An 11,663-nucleotide genomic window follows, 5' to 3' on the forward strand; every position below is an offset into this window, starting at 1 on the left:
GTTGGCCAACTAGACCCAATTGCTGCGAGCTCAGCTTAGCTTAGCGGCTAAGACATGGCTTCTCGCGTTTCAAGCCGATTGTGCTGTCTCCACATGCAAGGTCAGGGAGAGAGAGAGAGAGAAAGAGAGTTGCATGGTGACAAATGTTGGTGACTTGGCCACTCAAAGTAACTTGGAATGCAGCAGAAGCCGAGGTTTGCAGAAGCATGTGGAGGGCTCATCTGAAACCCGATGTGAGCAAAATCGGCGATGCTGTCAAAACGCTGCACTTTAACAGCATCGATCGTAGCGCACGGCGTACGATTCTGGCAACTGGTGAACCACCAAAACTGCGGATGGGTGAGGTTGGGATGGAGTTGAGCAGGATGACCGCATGCATGGGGTCCCGCATGGATGGCAGTCTCAGAACTTTTCCACGCTAACTTAAAACGCTACTCTCCAAGAGGTCCGAGGCTGGACCGCTGATCACTCGTGACTAACGTTAACTAGGGCAACAAAAGGGAGGTTTCAAGACGGCGGAGTTTCGATCAAGTGCTTCTTTATGGCCGAAGTGCGCCGAATTTCCCATCAACCAACTAACTACACGAAATTCGTAACTGTTCAGTGATGTCGCCATGCCGAGTCCAGTTGCGGACCATCGCCGCGGATCCAGGCTGAGTTATTGCGTCTCCCTCATGCCCCCCGCCCAACGCTATCGCTAAAACAATGCCGGTCTCGACCTTACAAGATCGACGGCGACATGAGGAGCTATCTGAGTTCAGAAAGGTTGCGTTATGCGTGATTGTTTGTTTAGCATTGTGTAGTGAGTGCTTTTGTGTTGGCAATTTCCATGACAGGCGAGGTTTCATCTGAAGCAAAAGGCTAGACCGTGAAAGTCTTGGCCCCATATCCAAGCAGTTGCCGTTCTAGTCATCGTGGGGGAAGGGAGGCTAAAACGGAACGAGCCCAACGCCAGCAATCGTGAATCGAGTGATTGACTCTATGACTCGCGTTTTCATGTTTATGGTTGGCTGCGTGAGGAAACAGACTGTGCTTCTGGATCCGACGTCCCGTCCCTTGGATCGGGCACAGTGGGGTAGATGCAGATAGCGATCAGATCTGGTTGCACTTGGAAATGATAGCCGCCCAAAGTGGCGCTCGGTTGGACTAGCTCGCTCTTCCTGGTTCACTTTTGTCGACGTGTGTCACAAAAAAACTAAGAAGGAAAGCCGCACGCCATTTACGATTGCACGTTGGCGTTCTCGTTCTATTCAATCTCGAACAAGGCGCGATTCTAAGGGATCTGACAGCAGTGATGTGGTGAGACTGACTCGACGTCTTTTGCCAAAGGAATCTTGGACATATCTGAGATGAATCATTCACAGATTCATTTTCTCCTGACAAAGAAACACGAAAACGGTACTCTGGCGAGATAGGGTTGACAGCCAAAAATCTGGACCCTTGCAGAACCGACAAGTAGGGAATCGCTGGCGCGTTAGCCCTTTTCACGCTGGATTCGCTAGCGTAACAAAGCAATCGTGAATCGTGATGAATCGAGAATCGAGAATCGAGAATCGAGAATCGTGAATCGAGGATCGTGCATGCCACTGCCGTGTGCAATTCGAGACTTTCAGCACCTGTCACCGCCACTATCTCGAGAACAAGCAAGGACGAGACATACCGCTTTCTACAGCAATGGCGGCAGGGTACGCGAATGCAAGACGCGCTGACTGGCACAGATCCGGCTCAGTTACAGGCACGTGCTGCGTTCGTGTGCCGCAAACTAAGCACGTTGATTTCCATCAAGTTTGACCCTTACAGCGGCATGCGTCGCCGATCACCTAACTTGTTTCACCTGATATGGCTCCGTGTAATATTCACGATTCTGGAACCGTCGATCGACATTCACACACCAAGGTACAAGGCGAAACACACATGTACGACTTACTGGGATAACTGACTAGCGACATTTGTGATTGATCCAAGCCAGGCTGATCTGCAATGAGGTCGACGGGTCGCTGTATTGCCCTCGGCTGCGTTCATGGTTGACGAAATACGACGCCTTCGCAAACACGAATGGCCTGAACCCTCCGTAAACTCTGAAGCGAACAAGACTGACGACTGTGTGGAAAAGCGGCTCGCTGTCTAAGGCGATATGTACATATGTTTTATGATAATCACTTACTGTAAGCAACTCCAGAAATTAAGCGAGATCAAGTCCCTGCATCTCGACGCCTCTTTTTTTGTCCCACTCACGCTGGCTTCTTGGCTTTGCGGCTGCAAAGGCGCGTCCAGAGCCTTTCGACGCTAAAGGCAGAGTTCAGGCTTATTAAAAAAAGGAGAAAATTACCATACGATATGATACTGTGATTAGTGTAGACTAGATTTCTAATAACGTTATAGAACATTTTTATTTTTATTTTTATTTTTTTGAAAAAGGCGAATTTCAGAAAATGGAGATCTGGAACGTCGCTAGAACTCGGCATTTTTTACATTTGTTTCAGGAGCTCGCTTCCAGATGGCGTTGCGAGCCCTAGAACGCGGCCGGAGTCGCTTCTTTTCTCATTTCCAATCGAGCAACCTTCCGAAGATTGCTTGCTGTAGCAAGTCGCTAAGCCATTGCAGATACAGCATGTGCTCTGGTGTGTAGTAAATTATTGTGGCGGGAAGTCTTGCTTTCGGTGGGCTAGACGAGTCTGCATCGGCGTGGGAACCAATGTACACATTCTTCGATAGGTCATCTTACGAGCTCGGATCTGCGATGCAAGCCTACTTTGAGTTTATCTGTGATAGTGCATCAAGCTGCAGCTTATTGATGCATTCTGATCATTTGATCCGAGTTGGTGGTGTGCAAGCTTATCTCAGCAACTTGACGGAAACAGAGTCACCGTGCTTGGTGCTTAAAGTCAGCAAAGAGGCAAAGATGACAGTTGACAGCTTCGGGATCGCGATCAACCAGGCTGCCTGTTCCACCTGCTTTTCCGATGAATTGCCCCGCAGACTCGTCAAAGTGAGGTGGGGTTACCTCGAAAGCGTCTGCTTGCGCGTGCATTGCAGAGAGAGAGTCCAAGATAGTCGCTTCTTGCCCTCTTGACTAAGCCGACGTCTGGTGCGACCAGCCAGGTGCGGCATCTTGTTCGTCATTAGCGTCAAGGTTGGTCGGATGCTGACAGGTATCGACGTTTGTCTTCGACTCGACTCGGAAATGTCATGTCCAAGAATGCAGATGCGCGTGGATAATACGGTATTCTGAAAACAACTCAGAGCAGTAAAGCGAAACTTTGGCTGGTAGCAACAACGCCCTATATGAGCTTGTTCGCAAAGATTGTCCAACTATAGCTGAGCGGTCAAGTTCAGATCGCCACCATGATAGCCCCGTCGAGCCTCGACGAGTTACCTCCAACTCGCCAAAGGAAGCATATGTCTTGACGCTACTTGTGACGGCTAATTCTATCAGCTATTGTCTCGCTGGCTCGGCTTCGGTAGTCAAAGGACGTTCTAGACTGCTGATCACAGGGTTCCAAGGGCACTACCAGAATCAAGAGGTGCAACCTCGATTCACGATTGCTCGGGCGTCGCTGTTGTGAGAACAGCCGCAAGTGCGAGCTCGGAATGTACATGAGCGTCTTCAGTCGCCTCTGCGCCCCCGTTTGCCAGCGTCGGCAGCGGAGGGATAAGCAAACAGGCCAGAGTCAGGGCTAAGCGACGAACCACACACTTGTCACCACGCGCCCAATCTCAGCCACGGTCTGAAATCGGCCTCGCTAAAACTTGTTTCAGGTCCGGCGTATTCAAGATGATTGGGTTTTCTGATTTAAGTTATCTTAAACATACACATGTACTTGTGACTTTCTCGGCTCGCTTAAACCAAGACCCAAGAAAAACAAAGTGGCAATCCCAAATTATCTATGGGGTTACGGCTGAATTACGACTACACTCGTGAGTGTGACTGAATCCGACACGCCAAAATCACGGATGCCCAACGTTTATGCAACGACAACAAACGAGTATCACCAGCAGTCAACCAGCTAACGGCGGCGAATCACACACCCCTTGCCGCAATAGAACGGTACAAGCTTGCATCCATGTCGGTACGAGTTGATAGTGTTATTTGGTTCCTATCTGATAGTTTCGCACTGTGCTTGACGACAGCAGAGATTGATCCTTGTGAGCTGCCCAAGCTGGTTGCCGAAACTTGACAGGAGAATGTAAAGACAAAAGCAAAAGAAAAGAAAAAAGTCCCGAGTAAAAATCAAATGAGCCCAGTTGAAAAAAAAAAACAAACAAAAAAAAAAAAAGAAAACTTCAGACTGTTAACGATGAGTAGAACAGGACCGTGCCATGACTGTGAGTCACGAGTCTCCTGTTCCAAGTGTAGGAGACTGTAGCTTGATGTGGTGTTGGCACCAGGAAGTGAAAGAACAAGGCATGTGTTGTCGTCAGAAGCTTACTGAACAGTCGTGGTCGGGGTCTAAATTTCAACGGGCTCTCGGCTGGTTCTCAGTGCGTGGGTTCGAGTCGGAGCACTCGGAGCGGTGGTGCCAAGCACAATCATTCGTGATTGAAGCTTTCGATTGTCTGTTATCCGTTCGTGATTTGGCTGGTGCGGATCTCCTTCATTTGGTAAAGTGGCATCGAAACCACCAAAAAAAAAAAAAAGAAAAGAGGAAGCACAGACGGGCAAATGGATGCCAAAGCGATCCCACGAGAAAAGGCCAAATACGGTACATTACTTTTAAAATAAAATAAAAATCATGGAGAATAGCGAAAACGGATCGAGGCTCGAGGGCCCTGAATCACAAATTCAGGAGCGAGAAATCGACGAAACCTAAAATTCTCGCTCCCACGAGCTCGCTGCTGCCACTTGAGACTGATGACTGCGAACAGTCACGAGTGAGTCGGACATGATGCATTCACGATTCACGATGAACGATGCACGATGCACAATGCACGATGCTACGCGCTGCCATTCACAGTTGTTGTGCGTCATCTCTTGATTATCTGCTGCCCGAGTGTCTGAGACTCGGTAAATGGCCCAACAGCGGATCTGCACCCACGGTCTGCATCTAGCAGCGGCCCCGCCGTCAGACCTCGCGAAATCCATCGCAGCTGACTCCGCTGCGTCTGCACGTACCCCTGTAACTGCATCATGTAACATGGTCGATTCTTCTCTCCCTCACTTCACTCTCAGCTTCCTGACTGTTGAATGCTTCCAATCCAGCCAGATGCCAAGTCATGTCGCTACGCACTCTCTCCCGTTGTTCCCTCTACAGAGACACAAAGAGGGAGGAGAGAGACAGAGAGAGAGGAGAGAGACAGAGAGAGACAGAGAGAGGAGAGACCTCCAAGGGGTCGTGGGTGGCGTGGCATTATGTCAGATGCCGTGCATATGCTTGTTAACGTGTTGTTTTTCGATGCTATCTCGCTCATGCTTTTGCCATTTGTCTGAGCTTAGGTTTGTGATTAATGATTGCAACAAAACGCCAGAAAGGAAATCATTTCTCCAACCTCGTGCTCGCTATTTTGGGCGGTTTGGATGAGCTTCAAGGTATTTCGGTGTTACGTGAACATCAGAGGTTCGATTTTGAAGCGACGTGGACGGTTCTATTTCAGAGAGCGCTCGCTCCAGTTTAGAGTTTCGGAGCTTGCGTGTGGTACGGTCACGGGTGTGGTGGCTAGATCGCTGATGTTCTTGGCCTGACTTGGTAGCTCGCTCATTGTGCGTTTGGTTGTCAACAACAAACAGCCAGATGGCTTTTGCGTGTCTCAGAGAATCATGATCAATTAATAAAAACCAAATTTGAGAATAAAGCAAGGAAAGAAGAAATAAGAGAAAGACAGAAAAAAAAAGAAAAAAAAAAGAAACCAAGCAAGAAAGAGGCCGGACGGGTCGTGTCGTGCGGTTTCATCATGTGGACACCCACCCGGACACGGACGCTGTTACTGTTGGTCATTTGCACTTCCGGAGACACCGCTTAAATGCATCGAAATGGGTGTTCAAGTTCAGCAGAGTCAGTTAGTTGGCGATTGCCATTTGTGCACACCAGTCACGAGCGTTTGATTCGTCTGTGGTTTGGCACAAGCAACAAGCAACAAGTACCAGCAACAAGCACCTTCGGACCTTCAGGGACGACGGTAGAGCTTAAGCGAGAGAACCAGGCCACGTATCACCTTCAAGACTGTGACTCTGTGACTCTGGCTTGCCGCATCGAGAAGCGTGCTGTAGAGCAGATCCAGGACGCAGACTAAGGCGCTTGCTTTCGCCGTTGGTTCGGATGCTGTGTCTAGTGTATATCATGTTCCCGCCCGCCGAGGCTGGGTCTCAATGTTCCTTGCTAACCCTTGTCCAGTCTAGCTCGCGTGCATTGGTCGATTCTACGCTCTTTCTACCTCGCTCGTTGTTTTGGTTCCCTGGTTCCCTGGTTCCTTGACAACTGACCACCACTACCTCGGAATCTTGCCGAGGCATATAGATTCCATCTCTGCAATTCTCCTTGGACCAAGGTCCATCTCGCTTCAGATCGTTGGCAATCGCATACCTGTCCAACAGATCCTTGGTCCGTATTTGGCTTCCGCTATCGCCGAAAACAACGTTATGCAAGTCTAGCCGCTTGGTACGCTCTGTCTCCGAACCTCTGTCGTTGACAACCTAGGTTGGCGTCTGACCACCGCACCACTTTCCACCTTCGCGACTGCTGCTCGCTTGATCGACTGTTGCTGATTCGCTCTGACAACGCTCCGACGAGGAAGTCGGAAGTGTCGAGATCCGCTCTCTTTTCCGTCCAAAGCCTCGGTCGGGTCTCGACCTGATCTCCGACTTGGCTTTGAGCAACTTTTGCCTTACTTAATTCCAACCGCCCTCGTCTCACCGCTCTGATCTCGCTCCTGCGTCGTTTTCACCGACCTTGTGCATCGCAACTCCGTCTCGCTGCGCTATCCGCTGCCTTGTCGCTGACGCACATATTCATGCGTCTCTTGCGGCATCGTCGTCGCTTGATCTAAGCCCAAATCTTGCCTTGGGTAGTTGCTCCCTTCTACAGGTCCCTCTGATCTCCTCGCTTTGGCGACTCTGCTTGCGTCCACCTACGCATACGCTCGTCTGTTTGATCGCCTCCAAGACGCCCCTTTGCTCCCTCATTTGCAGCCACCATCATCATCGTTGTTCATCTCCTTCTCCTCCTCCTCTTCGTCGTCGATCAGCATCATCACCGATGAACTCGCGACAACGCTCACGTTGATGACAGACTCGCGATCAACATACAAGACCCGCCTCATCATTCGTAAGTAGCATTTCCTCCAAGTACTATTGTGCACAAGTTGGCTGCGAGCATCAGCTGACAATCCAGTTACTACTCTACTTCTTGATCGCTTTCTTGTCTGTTTAGAATCAATCAGCCTTGGCAGCATCGGATGTCGGTCTGCGACCACCTCTCTACTGTCTCGGCTGTTCCCGAGTCGACCTTCTCTCTCCATTCGACCTTCGGCACTGCGCCTAAGCTCCGCTCCTCCAGCCATCGTCTCGCTCGCAAGCCTTGGACTTTGTCCCCTCAATCATCCAGTGCCTCCCGTCCCAGTATCATACGTTCTCCTCTTTCCTCTGATGTCAGTCTGTCTCTGAGTCGAGAAAGCTACTTTCCACCTCTCTCCGCGTCTCTGGACGCGATTGCAAACATGGAAAACCGGTCCAAACAGGTCAAGGTGACATTACCTCCTCTCTCAGCTCTCACCACTTCCATCGATCTCGAACGCAACCGCGCTCATCCATCCGCTCACGATCGCAATCACATCCAACAAAGCCCCGTTATAAATGCGCACGATGTAGTCATGAGAGACGTCCGAAGGTCCAGCGTTCAATATGACACGGATGCGTCTTTGATGCATGGCGAGGCTCGTTGGTCAAAAGAGTGCACCATCCCAAGAGAGCTTCAACGCTCTTCGGCAGCCAACTCGCCTTCTATCCACACCATCCAGAGTTTACCATCCACATCTCCCTCGTCGTCTTTTCACAACGAGCTGACCCTTCAGCCAGTGTCGCCACGTCCACCCAGGTCTATCACGCGCGGCATCGCAGAGTCGAACAGACCGCGTTCCAACTCGTCGCCACACAAGAAGAGGATGCAGAATCCGCCAAGAAGATCGTCGCTCGCCGAAGCCTCAGAAGCTGATAGGATTCTCGATAGTCTGCTCTATGTCCAAAACATTAATCGCCGCCTCGGGCTCAACGTCGCAAGCCCTGCTTCGCCATCTCTATTTCGCAGATCCGACGCGACTAGGCTGCTACACAACAAGCTGCTCGATGAACTTGACAATATGGCCCTCTTCTCCCAGTCGCGTGCGGAATCGGTCGCAAATCACATTGGCCTTGGCGACTATCTGGCACCCTCACGAGCTTTTCCAAATCCAGAGTCACTTCGAGACGTGACGCACGACAACGCCAATCTGCACGCGCCAGCCGTTTCCTCGGGTCAAGCCGGTCACTCTGCATGGCCTCCGAACGACTCTACCGAAAGGATGCATCCATCCATAGGTCGACTCAGCTTGGAAGACCGGCTTCCTCACGAATCTGATCATTATTATCCACCCGATGCACTCGAGCGGGATTACCGAGAAGCTCGTGCTGAGCCTCGCACGGGCGCGCGCGACGCCTACGCCGCACATCTCGTCCATGCCGACCCTCCTCATCGCCCCATCTCAAAGGCCGTCTCCTTTGAGCATGCGCGCGCCCATTCACGTTCTTACCATCACGGCCATCCCTACGAGCCTACTCCGACCGAATTTCCGCGCTTTGAGGCTGAAGCGCGCGCATCACACGAACAGCTGGTACATCATCCCTACGCACACGCTGCTCCGCCGCCGCCCGTGTATTTTGCAGACAGTCGACATCAGCAGCAGATGGACCTTCTAGATCGAAGGCGACTGGCTGGAAAAGGCATGAAGAGGGTCCGTAAGCGCAAGAACGAGCATCATCAGGAATGTCTGGGTTGTCAGGCAAAGGAGACGCCAGAATGGAGAAAGGGCCCCATGGGTCCGCGAACGCTGTGTAACGCGTGCGGGCTACTGTACGCCAAGCTTACCAAGCGCAAGCAGCAGGAAGCGGAAGCTGCTGCCAGAGCCAGCGGCAAATCTGCCGAAGACATTGTCAGAGAACGGGAAGAGTCACCTGGAGCCAAGCAAGCCAGCCTCGAGGCGCTACGAGCCGAGCTCAACCTCGCCAATGGCTTGCGCAATCGACCAACGTCGTCGACCGCTTCATCGATGGGCTCCTCCAATATGCTCAACGCGCCGCAACTCGCCACTGAATTTTCGTCTCCGCGTTTCCACGAGGGCATGCATCATGATGCCGCTTCCAACCAACCGTGGCCTGCTCGACATGCCGAGGACGTTCAGCTTTTTGCTCATCATCCCCCGTCTCATCGCACCATGATGGTCAGCCCCGGCCGATCCAATTCTCTGAGTCATGTCGAGAGCTTGGACCAACTAGCAATCCACCATCGGATCGATAGTGGCTCGGGTCCATCAGGTACATATACACGTTCAGCGCCAATGCGGCCGTATACAGGAGGTGATAGCCCCTCCTCGCGTCCATTAGCGCATCAGCCTGTCAGGCAGCGCTCCTCCACCCTACAGTCCTCCGCTGCGGCACCTCCACGCCACACCACCTCTCCTTATGATCGGACAGTCTCACCAGGCACATCCTCCGCGCACGCATACGCTCATCCCGCGCCTGGTGTGCAACGACGACCTCATCGGTATATGTAATTGTATTCACTTGAACCGCGATCGAGTCCATGTGTTTGGTAGACGTGTGCGATCTTGCGCTTGGGGCATTGACGACAGTCTGATTTGTCCTGATCCATTCACGATTGCGGCATTCGCATTCAACACAAAAGGCGAGCTAGACTCACCCGAGACTTTTTATTTTTATTTTTTATTACCGTAACTAACCTACAAGACGTTGGAAGATGACATGCCACTAGCCCATGGGAGGGCGCATGGCCAGCGCGCGAGGCGTGTGGCGTCTAAGCGAAGCAGTCAATCACGAATCACGAATCACGGAATCGTGAATCGTGAATGTGAATCATGGGTCTGTCGATTTGTGCATTCACGATGCGGGATTCATGATTCCAGCGGGCCTTGGGTGTCGAATCGCGCTCGGCTCTAAATTGCAGGAGGTCAGAGATGAGTGCTTGCTACCACGGAGGTACTCTGGTAGCCGGATGCCTTGCTTCTGGTGGATGGGTCGGACGACTGTCTCTGCTGGGATCTTGGCTTGTCCTTTTCCTGACAACACCGACAAGTCTGCCGCTCATCTTGCTATTGTTGTCTCTTACCTTTTACGACGATCGCACGAACGGTTGCAGGCACATTCGTCCAGCGCGCAACGTGCATCTTCGTACAACGCTCATCACTTCTGACCGACGTCCGACGTCGTGCGTCGTGCGTCCCTCCAGACCTGAGCGTTTGTGCCGACCAAACAGACATGAGAATCAAAACCAATTCATGATTCCCGATTCGTGATTCCCGACTAGACCCTGGCAAGCGCAAGAGTTGCCCGTCCCCGCTGTGTAATCCTGCTTACCTTCGAACCGTCATCCGCTCCGCTCGAGACTGACAAGTCGCATTCACTTTGAACTCACACATTCACTGACTGACACGTAGCCGCTCGACCCGAAATCGTGAATAGTTGTGGTTACAACACAACGCAATGCGTCGCGGACACGTGAGAAACAATCATCTTCGCTACCAGATCGCCGTAATTTGCCCTTCCACATCCCGGAGTGTATGTATGTCGAGGTTTGTAATTCAGAGTCTCTGGTCACGCAACTGACTATTCGTGATTCTGGGATCGGTATAAATTCGGGAAAAAAAGGGCGGTGCGAGCAGGGTTCGAACCTGCGCTCGCATTGCGAATTAGTTAATCAGCTCATCGCACGACCGTTGAATGTGTAATTCAAGACTAACCCCTTAACCACTCGGGCATCGCACCCACAGATTGAGAACCAAGTTCCGAGTTGTGTACATAAGACAATTGTATTTTCTCGTTTTTACAAAGCCAACCATCGTGTATGAGGTCTCCAGCGAACGCCGAATCGCTGCCGCCCAATGCCAATATGCGTGTGGGCACTTTGGGCGAAGTTTGTGCTGCATTTCAGCACTCAGCGGAGCACATGACGTTATAGAGACGACAACCGTCCTTGACCGGCGCCTCTCAAGTGTACAAGGTGCGCGATGAAGGCATGATCAGATTGTCTGAGCGACTCAGCGTGTCGGCTTGCAATCTTCAGAGAGATACAATCGTGAATGGGCACCTCGAAGCAGGAGTATCTTATTCAAAACAGCGATGATAGATGTGCACGGTGTAGCGTATTGTGGTACGCGCCACGTTGTTCAGTCATCTCTCTCGGATGTGCAATGCCTTGTTTGTGTACGAGAAGGTGCGCTCGGATGAGAGCGCCAAATTTTTATGCTATTGCGAACGAGCGAATAACACGGGTGCATGTTTTGTACAATAGTGTTTGTGATGCAGTGGAAAGACTCCGCGCCGGCAGTCGCAAAAGAGAGGCGGACGAGGTGGTGAACCTACCGCGGACGGGTGACGTAGGAACGGGAAGCTCGGAAGCAGCATCCCGCACAGAAACGAGGATGGAAAAGTAGGCGATAGGTGTCGGTGCAGAGAAGAAATG

The 11,663-nt window shown here is 51.5% G+C and overlaps 1 protein-coding gene and 1 non-coding gene across 2 annotated transcripts; one reads left to right on the plus strand and one right to left on the minus strand.

Annotated features, from left to right (window-relative positions):
* Positions 1-7,650: 7,650 nt before the first annotated feature.
* UMAG_04076 (uncharacterized protein) lies at positions 7,651-9,738 on the plus strand (the record flags this gene model as incomplete). Its single annotated transcript, XM_011392210.1, has 1 exon — positions 7,651-9,738. The coding sequence occupies one exon, from the start codon at positions 7,651-7,653 to the stop codon at positions 9,736-9,738; it is 2,088 nt and encodes a 695-aa protein (XP_011390512.1).
* Positions 9,739-10,851: 1,113 nt separating this feature from the next.
* Positions 10,852-10,966, minus strand: UMAG_16071. The gene is made up of 2 exons: positions 10,930-10,966; positions 10,852-10,896 (listed from the first exon to the last, which is right to left on the minus strand). It is a non-coding gene; the product is annotated as a tRNA-Ser (tRNA).
* Positions 10,967-11,663: the final 697 nt, after the last annotated feature.

The sequence above is a fragment of the Mycosarcoma maydis genome, chromosome 11 (assembly GCF_000328475.2).
Source record: "Mycosarcoma maydis chromosome 11, whole genome shotgun sequence".
NCBI lineage: Eukaryota > Fungi > Basidiomycota > Ustilaginomycetes > Ustilaginales > Mycosarcoma > Mycosarcoma maydis.